The sequence below is a fragment of the Artemia franciscana genome, chromosome 2 (assembly GCF_032884065.1).
Source record: "Artemia franciscana chromosome 2, ASM3288406v1, whole genome shotgun sequence".
NCBI lineage: Eukaryota > Metazoa > Arthropoda > Branchiopoda > Anostraca > Artemiidae > Artemia > Artemia franciscana.
This window is the reverse complement of record NC_088864.1, coordinates 44,226,513-44,249,207: the sequence shown is the minus strand read 5'-3', so window position 1 is coordinate 44,249,207 and position 22,695 is coordinate 44,226,513. Positions and strand designations below refer to the sequence as shown.

The window sequence follows — 22,695 nt, the reverse complement described above, 5'->3', positions numbered from 1 at the left end:
ATTCACTGCAGGTGATAGATTCTTTAACAATGGTTTCAGCTAAAAGAATTGAGTCTTTCGATTTTGCGACAATGTATACTAATTTATCACTTAATGTAGTGTTTGATAATTTAAAAACTGTTATCAAGAAATCTTTCCTCTTATCTAGTAAAAGGTTCTTAAAAATAGACATTTATAATAAAAAAGCTATATGGACATGTATAATTTTGTAGAAACAATAAAATGATTTGATAACGGTACTCCTTCCCATATTATGCGAAGTTTATTCAGGTACACTTGTTTTCGATTTACAGTACTTCAAAATTAAAACTCGAGTTTCTTGTTTAGTGGTTGACCTTTCTAGAAGGAACTCTATAAAACTATGAAAATTACTTAAAAATTATAACTTACATAATTTTTTAAAGTAGATAATCTTACTTTACCCCCTCTCCTAATGTGCGGATATATCCCAAATTGCACATACTGTACAAACTTTCCCGCTGCTTGTTACCGTCGACGTTGCTTGTTTGCTTTTAAATTTACGTTTTTGGGATGCCAGTGAGTGAATTTGTTAATGGCAGACCTTTCGAATTCTATTTTCATGATTTTTTATAATGTCAGGAGAAGTTGATTGGAATAATTTTTTTGACGAGACTCAGCTTGCCCTGGCACTTAATATTCTAAAAAACAAGCCTAATTCTGTCTCCACATATGAATATTCCAAGAAAATTCAGGAAGAACTATTAAGAAATGTAGGTTTTTGACAGACAACCTAACACTGATTTGTTGCATTCCACCCTAGCCAAACTAGGATTGGCTTACATTGCTTTTTGTTATTTGAGTATTTTCTAAATTCTAGAATCATCATTATCCTAAAGGATACATCTTTTTAAAATGAAAGTAGTTCCAATGTATTATATTATATTGTATTACAAGTTATTGTAGACTCTCAGTTGAAATTCAGCTCCCACTCACAGAAGATCTCAGCCAATTCTAGCAGAGCCCTAGGTATCATTAAACACATCATTACCAGCAGAAGTAGACACATTATCACCAAGCTTTACAAAGGGGACCATTTGTAGGTGGGGACCATCCTGGCCACCCCTCAATTCAAAAAGGACAAGGTAGTGCCTGAGCAAATCCAACAAAGGGCCACTAAGCTGATTGCCAGTATAGAAAACAAGCCCTACAGTGAATGGCTGAGGGAACTCAACCTCCCCTCTTTAGTCTACAGGCAGAAACATGGGGATATGATCCAGGTGCACAAACTCCTGGTAAAATTCTAGTTAATTGAGTTCTTACTATCTTGGAAAGGGTTTAGATTAGGAAAATGAAACTTTCAGGGATGGGTCTACAGGCTAAAGTATGTCCTGGGAAGGTATTTGAAATTACCGACCTCCACTCATTCTCCCTCTACAGGGTCCTGAAATTTGCCTACATGACAGGTCTATACCTATTGAAATTTCAAAAAAAAACATTTTGACTTAATTTTCAGTTACCAGTTGCTTTTTCTCTGCCTTTAGTTCTGAAGATGCAATTCCTGTTATTTGAGTAGAATTTTGAGCCATATCAATGTTTTTTTCAGAATCTAGGAAATGTATTTACATATCTTTAAAACCCTATAAAATGGAATTGAGCAAAGTTATGAAACTGAAAACAATTTTTTTGTACTTCAATTAAGCAGAAGATCTATTTTGCAAGGTTTCACTTTTATAGCACACATATTTTTAAAGGTCATCAAAGGTCAGAGCCCTCAAAAGGGAGAAAAAGTAGAGGTAATTAGTTAAAAATACTTTCCTGGGACATACTTTAGTCTGTAGATTTATCCCTGAAAGTTTCATTTTCTTAACCTAAACCCTTTTTGAGATAGCAAAAAGTCAATTAACTAGAATTTTACCAAACTCCTCTCTACCAATCAAGAAAATGAGCTCCTGGAGGTTGACCCCTCCCAAATAACATGAGGACACCCAAAACAAATCTGCAAACTTCATGCAAGGACTAGAGCAAGATGCAGCTTTTTCTCAAACTGGATTGTGAATCTCTAGAACAACCTCAAGGAGAAGACTGTTTCTGCTGAATCAACAGATGTATTCAAATGCTGTCTGGATGCTGAGTGGAGTGACAAACCATAAAGATTTGACTGGGATGCTCCAGAATCTAATCAACCACATATGCAACTGTCATCACAAGGAGTGATTCAACAGGATCAAAAGTCCTTATTTCACTCCAAGCTGTGATTTAAGGTAATGCAAACATACCAGGTAAATACATACATATTTGTATAATTTAGCCAAGAAGAAAGTGTATATATAACTTGATGCTTATTTTTGGCTATCTTGGAAAGGTGTTAGGTTAGGAAAGTGAAACTTTCAGGGATGAGTCTAAAGGCTAAAGTAGGCCTATGTCCCAGGAAAGTATTTTGAAGTACCCACCTCCACTCCTTCTCACTCTAGAAGGCCTGAACTTTAATTATCTTTAAAAATATGTGTTATAAAAGTGAAACCTTGCAAAATAGATCTTCTGCTCAAAGGAAACACAACAAAATTGTTTCCAGCTTCACAACTTTGCTCAATCCCAATTTATAAGGTCTTAAAGATATGCAAATACAAGTTCAAGTTCATACATTTCCTAAATTAAAAAAACAAACATTGATATGGCTCAGAATTCTACTCAAATAACAAGAATTGCATATTTAGAACTAAAGGCAGAGAAAAGGCAACTGGTAACTGAAAATTAAGGTAAAATGTTGTTTTGTCAAAATTTCAATAGGTATAGACCTGTCATGTAGGCAAATTTCAGGGCCCTCTAAATGGAGAAGGAGTAGAGGTGGGTACTTCAAAATACCTTCCTGGGACATACTTTAGCCTTTAGACCCATCCCTGAAAATTAATTTTCCTAACCTAACCCCTTTCCAAGATAGCCAAAAGTCAATCAACTAGAATTTTACCCTTATTTATGTTTCTTTTCAAAGTGAACATTTGCTTTTGCAGAAATTTACTCTTTGAGGCTTTAATGGTCCCCAAAAGGTAACTTACAACTCTCTCTAAAGTTATAGATTAGTCTATGCTGTGCTGTAAAGTTAAAATATTAGTTAGGGCTAAAAATAATTAAAAATAAAAATTATACTTTCAAATAAGGCCTTAAACAACTATATGATGTTTCAGTGCCCTCTTAGTTGCAAAGAGAAGAAAAAAGAAAAAAAAAGATGTATTAATGCTACCTGTGTAAAAATGTGATTTTTTCTTGTTATTTAAGATGCAGGTATGCCAATCAGAGGAGGTAATTGACCCCTCTTCCATAGACTCTAAAAAATAACTGCTTATTTCTATTTCATAGCCATTTTCTACTTTACTGGTGTGCCATAATAAAGCAGCATAACTAGCTAACTGGTTGCTTTTATTTGTTATCCCTGTACTTTGTTTTTTCAAAGCTATTAAATAGCACTGTAACTCTAAAACTCCTAAAAATTGTGCTATATTGAAACACAAAGTTCACCATTAGAACCAGTTTGTCTGAAAGCCTTATAAAAGAAAAAAACAAAACTTTTACATTTCAGATAATTTTCACAATTTGTAAGCAAGTTCTTGCCTGATTTTGCTAGAGCAAATGCTAAAACTTATGCCACATTTCTATTTGGCATTTTAGTACACAAGTAAAAATCAATCAGCCAATAAAAAGTGCAAGACTAATGCTTTCCTAATTCATCAGAGAAAAGCAGGGAGTACAATTAGCTGATTCATTTGCCATTTTCTCTATAATATCGTAACAGAAATATTCTCTCATAAGCTGCAAAATCTTCTGGTAAATCACAGGTTTTCTGTAGTGTAATCTACACATTAGATTTTCAACTCTTTTGTATAGACTAACCTTATAAACATAACAAATAGTGAAATGTTTCCTTTTGTCACAAAACATGGTCAAAATGGCATTTCTCAGATAAAAAAGCTTTAAAATTATTTACAAATCTGGACAAAAAAGTTTGAATCTATTTTAGAAATCACTCATTAACAGTTCAGATTTCATATTATTTAATGCATTTTCAAACAGATGAGGACAGGTCACCTTGTTGCTCCTTTTTTATTTCTTCTTACAGTTATGAAAATTGACATTAGCAAAAAATAGTGTGCATTTTAGCTTCTACTAAGGAGTGTTAAAATATAAAAACTCATTCTAGTAAATATCCACATTTGTTAACGAAAAACAGCAAGTTTTTATGTATACCCTGGGGTTATATTTGGCTGCACAAGGGAGGAAAAACTTGGATACAAATATGACAGCAGTGATGATCTTAGGTGGAAAATATAAATTAAAATGGAATAGTTGTGGGCATCAAGTCATGGCTAAACAAACTGCATGTGGTAATGAACTGTAGTCAGGAGCAATCTCTAAAAAACAGACTTTTGATACCAATAGTTATATCAAAAGAGTTGCATTTTAATGCTGATTTCAAATATATAAGTTTGATCAACTTTAATATTACCCATCCAAAGTTACAAGCCTGAGAATATTTGCTGTATTTTAGAAAATAGGGGGGGCACCCCTTAAAAGCTATAGAATCTTAACAAAAATCACACCATTGGGTTCACCATATCAGAGAATCCTACTGTGTTCTAAGCTCCTATCTACAAAAATGTGGAATTTTGTATTTTTTCCCAGAAGACAGATCATGGATGCATGTTTTTTTTCTTTTCCCCAGGGGTGATTGTATTGGCATAGGGTCCTATTATTTCGCAAGAGGGCTCATTTTAATGGGAATTAAAAGTTCTAGTGCTCTTCTTAAGAGAAAAAAAGATGGAGGACACTTAGGCCCCCTCCCATGCTCATTTTTTCCCCAAAGTCACCAGATCAAAATTCCGAGATAGCCATTTCAATCAGCAAAGTCAGAGAACCTACTTACTGTCTCTTTGGGAATGACTTACTCCCCCACAGTTCCTATGGGAAGGGCTGTAAGTTACAAACTTTGACCAGTGTTTACAATAACAATGGTTATTAGGAAGTGTACAAACTCTTTCTGGGGGATTTTTTGGTCAGGGTGGGGGGTTATGCAAGGGGAACTTCCCATAGAGGAATTTAGCAATGAAAAAATAAATATGAAAAAGCTTTTTCAACTGAAAGTAAGGAGCAATATTAAAACTGAAAAAAATGAAATTATTACACATATGAGGGGTTCACCTCCTCCTAATACCTCACTATTTACAATAAAGTAATTTATTACTTTCAACTATTTATTCTATAGCCTTTGTGATTCAGGGGTAATTCTTAAGGAATTGGGACAAAATTTAAGCTTTAGTGTAAAGAGCAAGGTATTGATGAGGGGGCAAACTCCCTCATATACATAATAAAAACATGAATGTAGAAGTTCATTATGTAAGTTAATTTGTAAGTTACATATATTTTTACTAATAAAAACGTTTGTACAAAAAATTAAAAGTTCTAGTTGCCTTTTTAAGTAACCAAAAAATTGGACGGTAACAAAGCCTACTCCCCTGCTCCTTTTTTTCTCAAAATTGTCCAATCAAAACTGAGAAAGCCATTTAGCCAAAAAAACAAACTAATATGTAAATTTTGTTTTAATGATTCATATTCGGAGAGGCAAAATCAAAACATGTGTTAATTCAAAAACGTTCAGAAGTTAAATAAAAAAAAGTTTTTGTAACTGAAAGTAATGAGCAACATTTAAACTTAAAACAAACAACACCCTACTCTTTACGCTAAAGTTTTTTACTGTTTCAAAAAGTAGAGTTGAGAGAAAGAGTCAAACTTTAGTCTAAAGAGTTGGGCGTCGAAGAGGGAATAGCCTGCTTCATATATGGAGCAATTTCTGTTTGTTTTAAGTTTCAATGTTGCTCCTTACTTTCAGTTAAAAAACTTTTTTTTATTTAATTGTAGAAAAAGCCAAGACAGATAGTCCAATTGACTAAGACAACATCTTGGGCTTTCTAATTTTCCTTCTGGACAACTAAGCCGAAACTGGGATGCAAAAGCCTACCCCCCCCCCCCCCCAAAAAAAAGAAGAAAAAATAGAAACAAAACAAAAAACTTCAAACTACAATTGACTATATGGATTATTTGCTGTGTTGACTGTAATATCAATAATGAAAGTATGCTAGACAAAAGTATGCTCTTCCATTAGTGTGAATTTAATGCACAACTTCTGCTTATTTCTTTATTAATTCCTTTTTGTTTCTAAGGAATCTCAGTATGAAATTTTATCAAATTTTGCCCTGTCCATATGAATTTTACTTTAAAATATTTAGTATTCACATCAATAAAGTCTTCAAGGATAAGCCAACAGGGACTAATAAAAGAGCAAATTGCTTATATACGGAGCTAAATTGTATCACTGTATACTTTTAGATAGTTTCTTGTACATAATAATGTTGGAGAAAATATGAAAATATTATTTTGCCCAGGCTAAAATATGATTTTCCAAGGGAGAAGGGAAACTGAAGATTTTTAGCTATTGATTTTTAATAATGCAATTCCGATGTTGCCCTTTTGTTACAATCTCAAACCATTTTTGAGGGATTTTAATGTTTCAAAATTCTCAAGAACTTGTTTTGCAATAATGTTTTACTAGTAATATGTATCTAAATAGCAGCTGTTATTCCTTGATAATCTTTAAATGACAAATCTGTCTCACTTGAGAGGCTCTTTCTCAAAGCATGTTATTAAATTTCTGTTCAGCCTACCATGGACTGTGGATTGCTCTTTTAATAAGATACAAATATTGCTGTATCTATGATAGAAAAATGTTGTATCCTTTGCTGCTTGAAAAAATGCAAAATTGTGAAAATAATATTTATTTAGATACTTATTTACCAACAAATAGAATTCATGCTGATATGCCGTTAAAAATTCCTTTTAATGGAACCTAAGAACAAAGAGTTTATAAATATAGCTTGATAGACTGCAAAATAACTTTTTCTACCCTATTTTAGGTTCATTAAAAAAGAAAATCACAAAACTGAAGATTAATATCAAGAAATGAGGGTTTTTGTTGTACTAATGACTGTAATAATGTTGTGTAATTTGTGTTGTAATAGATGTCATATTACAAATTCTAGAGCCTTAAAAGTGAAAATTAAAAAGTAAATAAATTAAAAAGTGATGCAAAATAATCAGTCAATCTGGTTTATCAAAATATCTTTTTCCAAGAAAGCTTTTGTTGCTTCAAACTTTCATATCACTCTTCAATGAAGCCCATGGTACTGCTGTCCATTTAGAGTTGCAAGGCTTTTGTTGTATCACGTATTTCATGGTGATAATGATAAACATGAACATGACAATGATTTCAGTTGAAAGTTCAGCTTTTGCAATTTAGTTCTTGGTCAATTCCTGCCAAGTCTATTTTATTTTAAATAAATTGGTTTTGTTTTTTGTAGGATTAAACTGCATCATGCTTAAATGTCATCTTGTTATTCAAATAAGCCTATTTTTTAGCTAAAACATTGGCTGTAGAACGAAATGGGTCTCAGAATTACTTATTCCAATCACACCAAGTCTAATTTTTTCTGCTTATAGCAAGAAGTTTCAAACAGTGAAGATGTACAATTGCTGAAACAAGAAATTGATGACAAAGAAAAGAAGATACTTGAAGTTGAAGCAGAAAATCACCATCTAAAAGCTGAGATTGCTCTTGCAAGTTTTGCTGCAGAAGAGTTATTCCAGTTTGATGGTGAGATATCCAAAATTTTAGATGACATTGTCATCTTAGAATAGAGCTATTCATTTTGTCTAAATTATTTAGGTTAATTAATTCAAAAAACTTTCTGAAAAAGAAAGTTTTTAAAGAATAGTACAGGCCATATTAAAGTCAAAATCAGAAGAAATATAAACCTACAATAACTCGAGCTCAAAATAACCATAAATCACTATTAAAGAATAAATAAAACCCAAAACAAACAGAAATTGAATAAACAATCATAGCAAAAAAAAAATACACGCCAGGTACTAATATAAACGAATAAGTAAATCTTAAAACAAGTAAAGTTTGAATTGAATATGCAAATCAAGCTTAAAATGAACAAAAATATTTTGCTATTGAAGTATAAATGACCCCCCAAACCAACAGAAATTAAATAAAAATCATAGCAAGCAAACATGCAATAGTTACTAATATAAATGAATAAATAAATCTTAAACCAGTGAAACTTATATTGAATATTCAAATCAAGTGTGAAACAAACAAAAATCATTACAAACAAGAGTTTGGGTTTTGCCTCCTTCTCTCACTACAAAAGTCTAAAACCTACTGTGTCATTGGTGCTTTACTGAAAACTATGTGTCTTGGAAAATAAAAATAAAAACAAACAGAATATTTGTTATATAACCATATTAATTGTTCCAAGATCATCATATCATGATTTTATTTCAGCATAATTTTCATTTTCAATGCTGTAACAACTGAAAAAAAAATATTTGTAATATAATTCGTTTTCATTGAAGCTCCAAAAATGTAGTAGGTCTTAGACTTTTGAGTTAGAGAAGTGGGCTGTATGTAAACTCTTGTTTGTAGTGAAACTATATCTGTCTTGAACAGCCTTGGAAAGATCTAACAAAATTAAACTGAATATTTGATATTTAATGATATTAATTGCTGGAAGCTCATCAGTTCAAAATTTCAATTTACTGTAATCTTTATGTTTATATTTATAAATATTTGTAATATAATTATTTTCAGTGAAGCGCCAATGATGCAGTAGGCTTTGATCTTAAGTTTAATATAGCCTTTACTTTTCTTTAAAAAACTTCTTTTTTGGAAAGTTTTTAAAAAAATTAATTTCTATTCATTTTTATTGCCAAAGTGTAGTTTTAGGAAATTCCCTATTTCAAATAATTTTTTATTCCAGAATAAATTAACAGCCCTGGGAAGAAATAATAAAATTAAACTGAATATTTGATATTTAATGATAATAATTAGTGAATGCTCATCAGCTCAAGATTTTGTTTCACTCAGGGCTGGATTTAAAACTTTGATGCTTCTAGGCCCAAGCGTTTTTGCAGCTCTGCTTTTTGAAAGATTTTTGGGAAATTCCCAAAACTTCAGGGATAGTGAACGCTGCAGGGCCTAGTTAGTAAATCCTGGCCTGGTTTCACTCCAATTTTTCATTTTATTTTTAAAGTCGTAATAACTACAAAAGAAAATATTTGTAATATAATTTGTTTTAGTGAAGCACCAAATATACGGTAGGCCTTATGCTTTTATCATTAGGGAAATATACAGTAGCCAAACTCTTGTTTGCAGCAAAGACAATAGGTGTTTTGAACAGTTTTTTGGAAAGAGTTAATAAATTAAACTGAATTCCCATGATTTTCGGAAAAAAATATTGTACTATGTTTTTTGGGGGGATGGGGGGTTGGATCATAGAGGGAGGATCATGGGGTCAACTTCCATAATTTTTGGAATAAAATATCATTAATTTTTTTCTGGGGGGAGAAGGGCCAAGGAGGGTGGGCCAGGGTTCAGCCCCTACGATTTTTGGAATAAAATATCATTAATAAGTTGTTTTTTATTTTTTTTAGGAGGGGGTCTGGATTTAGGGGGAGGGTCGGGGTCAGATCCCATAATTTTTGAAATAGAATATCGCTGGTAAGTTGTTTTTTAAGGGGGGAGGGGGTCGTGCTATGAAGGGAGGGCCAGGGGTCAGCTCCCTTAATTTATGGAATAAAATATTGGGTTCTTGCCTGCTATAGTGCCCATGTGTATAAAATCTAAGTAGAACTGGCTTCTTTGTCAGTTTCATTCAGCTTACCATAAGACAAAGACAAGTGACAGAATAGATGGGAAATATATAATTTGGGCTGTATATTTGCCCATTAGGGGTGGGGGTAAAGTATTTGGACAGTGTGAAATTAGAAAAAAAAATTTACTTCATAATATCCAGAATAATTGTACCAAACAAATTTTGCAGGGAGACCCTCTAAACTTTATCCCCCCCTTTAATGTGAAAATATATAGCCCAAATTTCTTTCTACAGTGTTATCTCAATTTTCATTTTAACATCCATGATCATACGCTATTCTCTTTCAATACAGATTACAGACTAAATGAAAACCGGCTCTACTTAGCTTCTATATTCATAGGTGCTATAGCAGACAAGTACCAAATGTTGTTAATAAGTTTTTTTGTGGGGGTAGGTTGGTCCATGGAGGGAGGGCCAGGGGTCAGTTCCAATGGTTTTTGGAATAGAATATCGTTATTAGTTTTTTTGAGGGAGGGAGTGTTGGCTCATGGAGGGAAGGCCAGGGGTCAGCTCCCTTAATTTTTGGGATAAAACATTGGGTACTTGTCTGCTATAGCACATCTTTGTATATAAGCTAAGTAGAACTGGTTTCTTTGTTAGTTTCTTTCAGCTTAGCTTGGGACAAAGACCAGTGACAGGATAGATGAGAAATATATAACTTGGGCTATAATTTTTTATCACGGTTGGTGTAAAGTATTTGGACAGTGTGAGTTTAGAAAACAATTCTTACTTCATAATATCCAGAATAATTGTACCTAATACATTTTGAATGCAGACCCACTATACTTTACCCCTCCCCCATAATGTGCAATATATATAGCCCCAATTTGTTTCTAAAGTATTATCTCAATTTTCATTTTAACATTTTAACAAAAGTGAAAAACCGATCACACATTTTTCTCTTTCAATACAGATCACAGACTAAATGAAAACCGGTTCTACTTAGCTTCTATATACATAGGCGCTATAGCAGATAAGTACCAAATATCGTTAGTAAGTTTTTTCGGGGGGGGGGGGGGGGGGTAGGGGGTTGGGCCATGGAGGAAGGGCCAGGGGTCAGTTCCAACGATTTTTGGAATAGAATATCGTTAGTAGTTTTTTGGAGGGTATTGGGGCATAGAAGACCAGGGGTAAGCTCCCATAAGATCAGGAATAAAATCTTGTTAATAAGTTGTTTTTTTTTTTGGGGGGGGGGGGGTTGGGCCATGGAGGGCCAGGCGTGAGTTCCCAAAATTTTTGAAATAAAATATTGTTAATGAGTCATTTTTGCTTTATTGCAGGGGGGGGCGTTCCATGCAGGGAGGGCAAGAGGCTCGCTCCCTTAAGTTTTGGAATGAGCCATTGTTGCTACTTATTTTTTTAGTGGGGGTGGGGGTCAGGCATATCTGATCTTTGTACTATTTTAAAAACCCTCGCATAAAGACCTTATATACCCCAGAGCAGAACATATAACACTTGTCCCCAGGCTCTGGGGGCATGTCTTGACCCTTGAGTTTTTGTTATCTAATCTTTGGGCTTATTTTAACAAAATGGCTATTTGAAAAATTCGAATTGGATCGATGTGGGGTAAAGAGGGTGGAGGAGGGGGAGTAGTTGCCCACCGGTCCCTTTTGACTCCTAAAAAGGGAACTAGAACTTTCAGTTTCCAATAGAATGAGTCCCCTCCGAAGGTTATACGACCATCCGTTCCATAAAACCTTATATGCCCCTGGGGCATAATTTACAACACTTGCCTCCGGGCTCTGGGGGATTGTGTAAATCCCAGGGTTTCATTATAGGACGTTCGATCTATTTTGGACAAAATGATTATTTCAAAAATTCGATCAGACACATTTGGGGAAAACAAGGTTGGTGATGGGGGGCTAATTACCATCGGATCACTTTTGACTCTTAAAAAAAGAACTAGAACTTTTAATTCCTAGTCGTTTCAGTCCTTTCAAAGTTTACCTCTTCCATATAAACCATGTATGCTCCCAGGGCATAAGTTACAACCCTTCCCCAGGGGCTCAAAGTTTTGTACCTCAAAGTTTTGTTATCTGATATTTGAGCTATGTTTGACACAATGGCTATTTCAGAATTTTTATCGGATTGATTTGGGGAGGAAAAGGGCGGGGGAGGGGGCTAGTTGCCCTCCGATCTCTTTTTACTCTTAAAAAGTAGACTAAAACTTTCAATGTCCAACGAAATGACCCCTTTTTAAATTTTAAAGTTTATACAAGCATCCTTTCCATTAGAACCATATATGCCCCAAGGGCATAGCTTACAACCCTTCCCCCAGGCTCTGGGGGGGATATGTTGACCCCAAGGTTTTTGTTTTCTAATCGCTGGACTGTTTAAAAAAGCTGGCTATCTCAAAATTTTAATTGGATGTTTTTGGGGAAAAGAGGCTGTAGGGTAGGGGATAGATGCCCTCCGATCACTTTCGACTCTTAAAAAAGTAACTAGAATTTTCATTTTTCGAATCAAATGAGCCACCTCTGAAGCTTATACAACCACCCTTTCCATAAAAACCTTTGTATGATCCTGGGGCATAAGTTACAACCCCTCTTCAGGCTCTTAGGCTTATGTAGACCCTGGAGTTTTTATTATCTGATGTTCGAACTATTTTTAACAAAATGGCCATCTCAAAATTTTTATTGTATGCATTTGGAGTAAAAAGGGTGTGGGGCTAACTGCCCTCCAATCATTTTTGACTCTTAAAAAGGGCACTAGAACTTCCGATTTCCAATAGAATGAGTTCCCTCCGATGTTAATACGACCACCTCTTCCACATATAAGTGCCTCTGGAAAAAAAAAATAAATGAAAAATAATAAAACATTGGAACCTCGTGGCCTTTACTATAGACAACGCTGTAGCGTTGTCTCTGATATAGTGCAAAAGAGGCCTCCTGATCGGTGGGATTAGAAATCATAGACACAAAACCTTAAGACTCCAGAACTGGATGCTTAGTCGCAACTTGTTGCTGCCATGCAATGAATTTTGCATATGAATAGAAGATGTCTATATATTGATGTCTGGACAGACATCTGTCAAGATATGCATATCTAACTAGAGATGCTGCTGATTGCCAGTTTTAATACGGATTTTTCAAAAGTTTCGCGAATAAAAATAAGTGATTTTATGGGAAGGTAGAAAAGTGCTCTGTTCCATCACTGTTCTATTAATAACTAGAGTCCTCATTGGATAGCACCTAGCTCTATTGCAGACGTACAAAACTAGTTTCGTAGACTTTTTTTTAATGAATGTTCCTTAGCCTAATAATGGTAAGAGGTTGATTTTTTTTTCTTCATGGCGATTGTGAGCTGGAGGAGTAAATTTCCTCTAAAATTGGACATAAATTTTCATAAATTAGAAAAAAATAATTTTTTTCCTAGCCTACTGAATAGTATGAAGAAGAAGTAGAACAAACTTACCTAGCTACCAAAGTTGACTCATTGGGATAATTTAACACCAGACTCATGTATAGAAAAAATTTGTATTTTTGACCCCCGAGATCGAAAATTCCCTATCTCCCCTGGATCTTGACATAACCGTGGAAAGGTCATTCTGGAAGTTTGAAATTCCAATTTTTCTCGGATCAAATTTCCTGAAATTTTTCTTGCATGTAGACTACGAAGATATAAACTTGTAATCTGAATCAACCTGCAATCTGAAAATGTCTCAAAGTGTAATCAGAAAGTCTCTTGAATCTTGTCATATGTAAATTATAAAGAAGGGATTGTCATATCTTGACCAAATTTGATACGAAGTAAAAGTCAGTATATTGGCTGTGACTCTGGGCTATACGGGTAAAATTTTCGTGTTCCCAGAGATTTTGAGGGAGGAAGATCCTTATATTATATCATTAGAAAGTCTATAAGAAGGCATTGTTTTGTCTTGACTAAGCTGGCTGGGGAAAGGCTACGGTTGTAGCTATGCTTTCTGAGGGATCATATATAACTAACCTCCCTGGGAGGTCAAAAGGACAGGGTCGCTAAATTCTTTTCATTAAGACATATAAACGATGAAATTGTTCGATCCTATATAGAGTTAATAGAAAGTAAGAGTCTTAGCTGTACTTTTTGGAGATCCGTATCTGATCAGATCTTTATAGCAGAAAGAAGGTCTAAATTTTTGCAATTGCATCAAGTGAAAAAGGCTTGTGGATCCCAGTGAAATTTTGAGGAGGTGTTATCTGTTCACCTCCTGAAGGTTATCCTGAAACCTTTCCTGAGGGTTATCCTGAACAAAAAGGTCATATACAGATTATAACTCGGGTATTCCACCCACAGAGAAAATGCATATTAATTTCACTTAAACGCCTGGAATTTGGTTTTATAGAGTATTCTAAGGTATTTGTCTAATCATTTATAAGTCATACTTTCTCTTCTGTGTGTAGAAAATTTAAGCTAAAAGCTTCTGAATGAAGTTCCTCAGTCTACCGCTTATACACCAACGTTTCCTTAAAATATGGAAGAGTAGGCATATCGAATTTATTTGAGCCCTTGTGAGATAATTCAGATCGAACTGCAAAAGCAGCTAGGAGATCATCTCAAATGCATATCATAGTGAGTTCAATCTGCTCAAAATGCGTCTTTACTCCTTTACAAAGTAGGCTTTTCTTTATGTTTTATCTTTTATCATCAGGAACTTTTAAAAAATATTTTCCTCTCTCAAAGACACTTGAAATTCCAGTATTCTTTCTGGATTCCTGGAACCTTGATGTAGTATTCTTTCTGGTTTGCTCGTTTTTTTTTTCGTTTGTCTGATTTTTTCATATGAAGATCAAATATAATGTTTTAATGTCTGTATTTCTGGATGCTAGACACAAGAAGAAACATCAGATATTAATTGCAAATTTATCAGGACAAAGGGATATCGTCTTATCATATTCTAGAGAATTTAATTTTTTTATTGGGTTAAATAATTTTTTTTTATTATCAGTATTTTAGACCCATAGTTTAAGCAGGTTAGAGAATATTTTGTTTCTTTTATTGTTTTTTTTTTTTTTTTTTTTTTTTTTTTTTTTTTTTTTTTTATGGAAGATCGCCATTATAGCTGTGTTCAATGCCTCTTAGATTTTCTCAAGCTCAAAGCAGTAGAAAATCAGTTTTGTGGACTAATTGACCCGACATATTTGATTTTCTTTATTTTAAACAAGGATTCTGAGATTGAGATTGCTAACCCATAAATTGGTCCTAAAAACTTCGACTTCTATATTTCAATCATTCTCGCAGTTTATTTCTCTGCTTTTTGTTGCATCTTACTACTATACTTGATATTGTTACAGAACGCAACGGAACTTGACTAAACCATAGATGACAGTCTAAAATTGGGTCTAAAGAATATTGGAAAATAAAGAGAACTTGAATGGTTTGCGAAATCACACTGCTCTCACAGGAAAAAAAGTTTTTGCTCTTCAAACTTTGCAGTGGAGCTTTTTTAAAGAAGAAGAACTATAAGAAGTATCTTTGCAGGTGTAACAACAGTATACCAAAATTGAGCCACAATACACTGCAAAGTTTGAATCAAAGTTGAATCAAGCGGCCTGACTGGCTTATAACCAACAATCGATTTCAAACTCTTATCCTAGTCACAAGCCCTAGTGCAAATGAAAGGGAGAACTAGAGCTCTCTCTCATTGGGTCGCCCACTGGCATTCTAGTCAACTTTCCTTGTTAAAAGTGTCCAATGCCGCACATTTGCACACTCATCAACTGAGTACAGCTACACAGGTTTACGGATGCTTAGAGCCGTGATTGATTAGACTGTTGCCTTAGTGGTAGCCAAGCGCTACACACAAATCAAAGTTGTGCAAATAGTTTAATTAATGAATAAATACCAGACAGTCAGAAAGTTATCCCATCTAGCTTATGCCCACCGCTTAAAGTACGGATGCTTAAAGCCGTTGAATGGTTAGACTGTTTCTCTAGAGGCAAACAATTGCTAAAACATAGACCAACAATATAGTCCTTTTTCGCGCTCAAGTTCACCGCTTAAAGAATGGATGCCTTCAAGCCGAGGCTAGTTAGACCCGTTGCTTTGGCGGTAACCCATTGCTCTAAGCACATACCAACACTATACTCCTCTTTCATAGGGTATTTCATTTGAGCCCATTGTTTGTCGCTTAAGGCGAGAATCCTTAAAGCCTTCAATGGTTAGACCATTGCTCCAGTGGTAGCAACCATCCGCTTCACACATACCAACAATATAACTCATTTTCCTATGGGGTTCCCATACAGCCCATGTCCACTGTAGAGCATTCAAGCTTCTCTCTCGCTCGCTCTCTCTCTCTCTCTCTCTCTCTCTCTCTCTCTCTCTCTCTCTCTCTCTCTCTCTCTCTCTCTCTCTCTCTCTCTCATTTGCTAATAAATACCAGACAATCAGAAAGTCATCCCATCTAGCTTATGCCCATCGCTTAAACTACGGATGCCTAAAGCCGTTAGTTAATGGTTAGATTGTTTCTTTAGCGGCAATCAATTGCTAAATATATACCAACAATATAGTCCTTTCTTATGCCCATGTTCACCGCTTGAGGCACGGATGCCTTCAAGCCGAGGCTAGGAAGACCCGTTGCTCTAGCGGTATAGCCATTGCTATAGGCACATACCAACACCATATTCCTCTTTCATAGGGTATTTCATTGAGCCCATGTTTGCCGCTTAAGGCACGAATCCTTAAAGCCGTCAACGGTTAGACCATTGCTCAAGTGGTAGTAACCATCCGCTTCACACATACCAACAATATACTCATTTTCATATGGGGTTCCCATTTAGCCCATGTTCACTGTATAGCATTCAAGCTTCTCGCTCTCTCGCTCTCGCTTCGGGATAGGCGGGGAGGGGGTGCCCGCTGTCTCCAATCACTTTCCACAGAGTGTCTAATCATTGCCTCAGCTCAGCCAATCACTCTTGGCCAATATCATTTTTCACGGCTTCCATTCATCAAGCCCCATTTTTTCATTTGGATAGTGACCCCCTCATATAAGGTCTGTGGATTATCGGCAGGGGTTCCGGTTGCAAATTTATAATTTTAACTAATTAAACACTAATTTAACAAAATTTTTCAACATGGGTACTAAATCAAGCGGCCTAACTGGCTTATAACCAACAAGCGATTTCTACACATATACCAACAATATAGTCATTTTTTTAATATGGGGTTCCCATCTAGCCCCTGTCCCCTGTAGAGCAGTCAAGCTTCTCTGTCGCTCTCTCTTTCGCTAATAAATACCAGACAGTCAGAAAGTCATCCCATCTAGCTTATGCCCACCGCTTAGAGTACGGATGCTTAAAGCCGTTGAATGGTTAGACTGTTTCTTTAGTGGCAATCAATTGCTAAACATATACCAGTCCTTTCTTATGCCCATGTTCACCACTTGGTGCACGGATGCCTTTAAGCCGAGTCTAGTTAGACCCGTTGCTCTAGCGGTAACACACTGCTCTAAGCCCATACCAACACCATATTCCTCTTTCATCTGGTATATCATTGGGCCTACGTTTGCCGCTTAAAGCACAAATCCTTAAAGCCATCAATGGTTGGACCATTGCTCAAGAGATAGTAGCCATCCGCTTCACACATACCAACAATAGACTCATTCTCATATGGGGTTCCCATCTAGCCCATGTTCCCTGTATAGCAGTCAAGCTTCTCTCTCGCTCTCTCTCTTTCGCTAATAAATACCAGACAGTCAGACAGTCATCCCATCTAGCTAATGCCCACCGCTTAAAGTACGAATGCTTAAAGCCGTTGAATGGTTAGACTGTTGTGTTTAGCGGGAATCAATTGCTAAACAGTAGACCAACAATATAGTCCTTTCCTTATGCCCATGTTTTACCGCTTAAAGAACGGATGCCTTCAAGCCGAGGCTAGTTGGACCCGTTGCTCTAGCGGTAACCCATTGCTCTAAGCACATGCCAACACCATGTTCCTCTTTCATAGGGTATTTCATTGAGCCCATGTTTGCCTTTTAAGGCACGAATCCTTAAAGCCGTCAATGCTCAAGTGGTAATAACCACTCCGCTACACACACATACCAAGGTACCTAGGCAAGGTGCTCAGGTTCACCGCTTAAAGTATGGATGCCTTCAAGCCGCGGCTAGTTGGACTGTTGCTCTCGCGGTAATCCATTGCTCTAAGCACATACCAACACTATATTCCTCTTTCATGTGGGATTTCATTGAGCCCATGTTCGCCGCTTAAAGAACGAATCCTTACAGCCGTCAATGGTTTGACCAACCATATAGTCATTTTCCTTTGGGGTTCCCATCCAGCCCATGTCCACTGTAGAGCATTCAAGCTTCTCTCTCGCTCTCTTTCTCTCTCTCTCTCTTTCGCTAATAAATATCAGACAGTCAGACAGTCATCCCATCTAGCTTATGCCCACCGCTTAGAGTACGGATGCTTAAAGCCGTTGAATGGTTAGACTGTTTCCTTAGCGGCAATCAATTGCTAAACATATACCAACAATGTAGTTCCTTTCTTTTGCCCATGTTCACCGCTTGAGGTACGGATGCCTTCAAGCCGAGGCTAGTTAGACCCGTTGTTCTAGCGCTAGGCCATTGCTATAGGCACATACCAACACCATATACCTCTTTCATAGGGTATTTCATTGAGCCTATGTTTGCCGCGCTTAAAGCACGAATCCTTAAAGCCGTCAATGGTTAGACCATTGCTCAAGTGGTAGTAACCATCCGCTTCACACATACCAACAATATACTCATTCTCATTTGGGGTTCCCATCTAGTCCATGTCTAATCGACGTTTTGTAGTCAATTGTAGACAGTTGAAATTTTTGTTTCTCGCCCAAATCCCTTGGCTTATAAATGCAAGTTTACTTGCATAAGAGTCGAGGCAGATTGCAGGAGGCCCTTGTAGGCCTTGAATTGGACTCGTTAATTCCATTCATATTCATTTCTTTGGCGGGGTAATCAGTTGTAAATAGATTGCCAAATTTGTCAATATGCTGCTTCCCCCTTTCTGCGATCGTGAATTAACCTGAGAGAGAGAGCCTCCAACAGGTTGAACCCAACCCACCGTGAATTAGCATGAGAGGGTTGACTCTAGTTCAGCGTTGTCGAGTGATAGCCATGAGAGGAAAATTTTCAAGTAATTTAACATGTAGTCAACCTGCGTGTGTTACCCAGGTACGGGTAACCTCCAACAGGTACGACTCTAGTTTGGCATTTGTGAAGGGACACACATGCACGGAAAGGTGTAGCATAAATGGCAGACAGTAACAACGGCAATCAAAGGGATAAAATTAACCCTTGCCCACTTAAAAGTTTGAATCCAACACAAAGTGTTGGAGATTTTCTTTTTTTTTCTCCGGAGGGCAGATCTGAGCTTCAAGTCTTTAGGGTCTAATACCAGGCTTGACATTTGAATTTTGGCTGTGAAGTATGACAGTTTAAACTTTAATTAGGCATGAAAAAATTACAACTGTTGTATGAGCTTTTGAAATCATACATTCAGTTAGAGGGTTGGTATAGGTTCGAGTACTGTAGACCTCTTTTTTTCTTTTTCTTGTTTTGACTAGTTTTGATTGCCTTACGTTTCTTTTAATTAGTTCTAATTACTTTATTTTTCAGATGTTGAACCTTCGAATGTGGATTACAATTTTTCTTCAAGACTGCACATCCTAAAAAATCTTCTGTTTCTTCAAGCTTTGCACGGAATTTCTCAGAGTACATCTGAAGATTATTTTAAAAGTCTTATCCTAAGACTTTCCAATTGTTCCCTTCTGCCAGATATTTCATATCATAAATTACGAAACTTAAGAAGACGCATAAATAGTGATTCTATCGACACCGTTTTAGCTCGGATAGCTAATGATGTTACAAGTTCATCTCTAATTGGACATTTAGAGAAATTGGGTGCTGTTCGAATAATGGCTGAAATGGCAGATTTGGAAGACACGTGTCGAGCGACTATCATAACATCAAAGCTAATGACGATTGTCGAACGTATGGTTGATCGTCTTATTGAATCAGATGACGTGAGTAAAAAATTAATTAGTATAAAAGGCATACAAATTGGAAGTTTTTGTGAGTGAGATAGGAACCTTTTGGGAGAGATCCTAAAATTATTGAAACAACTAGAAAAAAATATATGGATTTTAGGAAAATAGATGGAACAAACTGTAATGATTGCAGTATTCTTTACAAAGCCCGATTTTAGATTAACTAAGAATTAGTGTTTGGGAATTTTCTTGTTAGTTAAGGATTTCGCATTAGCAGGCTTTTTAACAGAATATCCTCTTTCCTATCTTTCATTATGTATCTTATGAATGTTAATCTTTCTCAATAGTAACAAGTTCATATAGATTTAGAAAGTAGTATTTTTTTGTGATAATATACATGTCACATTATGCATGACAATAGAACCCTGGCCTGCTCAAATGGCAAGTATATCTGAGTTTAAAAATATATAATATATTCACTTAAGCCTGATACCATTGCAGCTCTCTGACTGAGTTTACATCTAGTTGCTGGAAGCATTAGGCTTGAGTTCCACCAGTGGCATATTTGATGTAGCAAAGACTGGTTATTAGGTTGGAATGAGTAATTAATGAAAACGAATTGTAAATTCAGATTTTTCTCGAGTTACAATTCCGAAGGCTTAAACAAGACATGAAATTATTCCAGGCTCAACCTGGGGTCGAGACCTAACGATCCGTATTCAAGAGGTGGTGACTTGTTGACTCTCTAGTTTTGTCTAATTTAAAGATCAGATTTCAGCTATAGGTCTATTTGTATTATGATAAAAACCTGAAACAAGGAAAAATAAAGTAAAACTGAAGTCGGCCATTTTCTGTTTCATTGCTTTTTGTGTAAAACTGAAGTCGGCCATTTTCTGTTTCAGTGCTTCTCAAATTGGCCTAAAATTACGAGATGTATCAGACTGTAAGCTTGTATTTTCTTCCCCCCCCCCCCGAAAAATTTCTAGACCTTAGTGCAGCGAAAATTTTAATTTCTTTTGGATCAATACTTAAAAAACTTAATTTTTGTTTTAAAATTTAAATCTTTTTTAATGTAAGTTAAATTAAGTTAAAAAGCTTAAATTTTTTATGTGCCACAACCTGGCCTATGGTATCATAAAGGGCAAACCATATTTTTGTAGTCTTAGGTTAAAGTAAAATTGAGGTTTTGAAGATTTTTGTAGGAACTGCTAAATTAGCCTAGTTTAATGGAGAACTATGAAAGAAAAGAGAAAAATTATGTAACAGCTGTACATGCTAAAAGATGTTGTAGCAATTTTGATAAGAATCTTATGTAAAATCTTTAAAATCAAGTACAAAAACCTTAAGTTGTCGTTATAAATACAGAATTTTTCTATATATACTTTAGAGGAGAAAGGCATTTAAACTCCTCGTGAAAGAGTAATTGATGAGTCGAAAATAAAGTTTTAGCTAGCACCTTTCTATCTTGTTTTGTTATTTCTTTCTGAGCTAAACTACTCCATTCTCTCTTTCTCTCTGTCTCTCTCCTTCACTCGATAACTTGCTGTGTCTTTATCGCTTAGTACCCTTTTCTGTTTCTACAAAATCCAGTATGCCATTTTTTTTAGTTCAAAACACAAGTAGAAGATGTGTCTTTGGATTATTTTGCGATTGTATATGCTGGATGTGAGTACTGGTGTATTCTAGCAATGTTTAATGTCATTATGCATGTACAAATGAATTAGTGCTGGAAGGAGAAATTTTAGCTAAGGGGAATTTTCAAGCAGCGAAAATGGGTGAATTGGATGTTATTGAAACTATTGTATTGTTTTGAAATCCCCCTCCTTTCTCTCCCTTGTACGTCCTGGAACATCTCAGAATACTTTTATTTTTTAGATTATTTTGGCTACTGACAGTTTGATTCTGATGAAGCATTCTTCTAAAATACGCCTGGAAGTAGTATCGTGTATTCTACTTAAAATAAGGGATTTACTTCCAAGCTTTTCACAAGAAAATACTTTAGTAGGCTCGTTGCTGGGTAAACGTTGTGCTAGTCTAATTGCAATATGTGAAAAGCTTTTAAAGCATGACTTATTCTGCCTTTCTTCGTCGAAACAAGAAAAAAGTTCTTGTGATGTTTCTTCATGGATTAATATCTTGAAGCATAAACAATTACAAGAGAAAATGAAAAGTGAGTGTAGTCAAGTATGTGGAACTTATGTTAATTTGAAAATGTGTGTTGATGAAGTCGCTAAATTAGTTCCTATTTTTATGCCTTTGCTTGTTGTCGCTTTGGCTTCATGTGAATCTCTATTGAAAAAAAGTATAACTGTAGTTGAGTTAAGGTATAGAAGATAAAGCAGTTCCATTTTGTGCGTTATTTTAGTGAAGAATCAAAATTTAGTTACGATTGCAATTTGCTATACTAACAGACAGAGGTCAATTAATTCGTTTTTATCTTTATCGTTTTTGTATTTTTGATTGTTACCGTTATATCATTCATAGCTTTAGTCTTTAGGATAGTTTATTTATCGTCTTTTCGCCATTCAGATGTCACACTTAAATTATTTAGTATTGAAGATTACACACTAAAGATTCTGAACACATAAAAGCCTTGAGGTTTCCACTAGTACCCCTGTACATGCAAAGAACTGATTCTTTGTTTTGGCTAAAATCTATGGTACAATATTTTATTGTCTTGGCATCTTAACCCAGAAGAAAAACTGAAGGGATTATAATGCACACATGTACATTACCCGTAACAACAGCAATAAACAAAAATCGGTGACTCACTTAAAATCTATAAAACGACCTATTCATTTTAGGGACTTTAAGCCCAGGAAAACGATCGAATGAACTGTTTTTCACAAATGTGAATAATATTGAGAAGAATAATAACCATAAGCTATATAACTACATATACTAAATGTAACTGTAAGATAATTAAATATTATTTCCATATTTGTAGCCTCTCTTTACGAATTTTTGGTGTTTCCTGTTCTGTTCTTTTGCTTTTTTTACCACTGCCATTATAAAGGTTTTATTATTGTG

General features: G+C 35.4%; 1 protein-coding gene across 2 annotated transcripts; it reads left to right on the top strand.

Moving 5' to 3' along the window:
* Nucleotides 1-514: 514 nt before the first annotated feature.
* LOC136042388 (uncharacterized) lies at nt 515-22,695 on the top strand. Of its 2 annotated transcripts, none has more exons than XM_065727372.1 (4): nt 515-731; nt 7,504-7,657; nt 19,295-19,701; nt 21,541-22,695. In XM_065727372.1, exons 1-4 carry the CDS (start codon nt 594-596, stop codon nt 22,000-22,002), a joined length of 1,161 nt encoding a protein of 386 aa, XP_065583444.1. In that variant the 5' UTR covers nt 515-593; the 3' UTR covers nt 22,003-22,695. The 2 variants fall into 2 exon arrangements, with proteins under 2 accessions (XP_065583444.1, XP_065583448.1); XM_065727376.1 differs by lacking the exon at nt 515-731 and adding an exon at nt 1,345-2,240.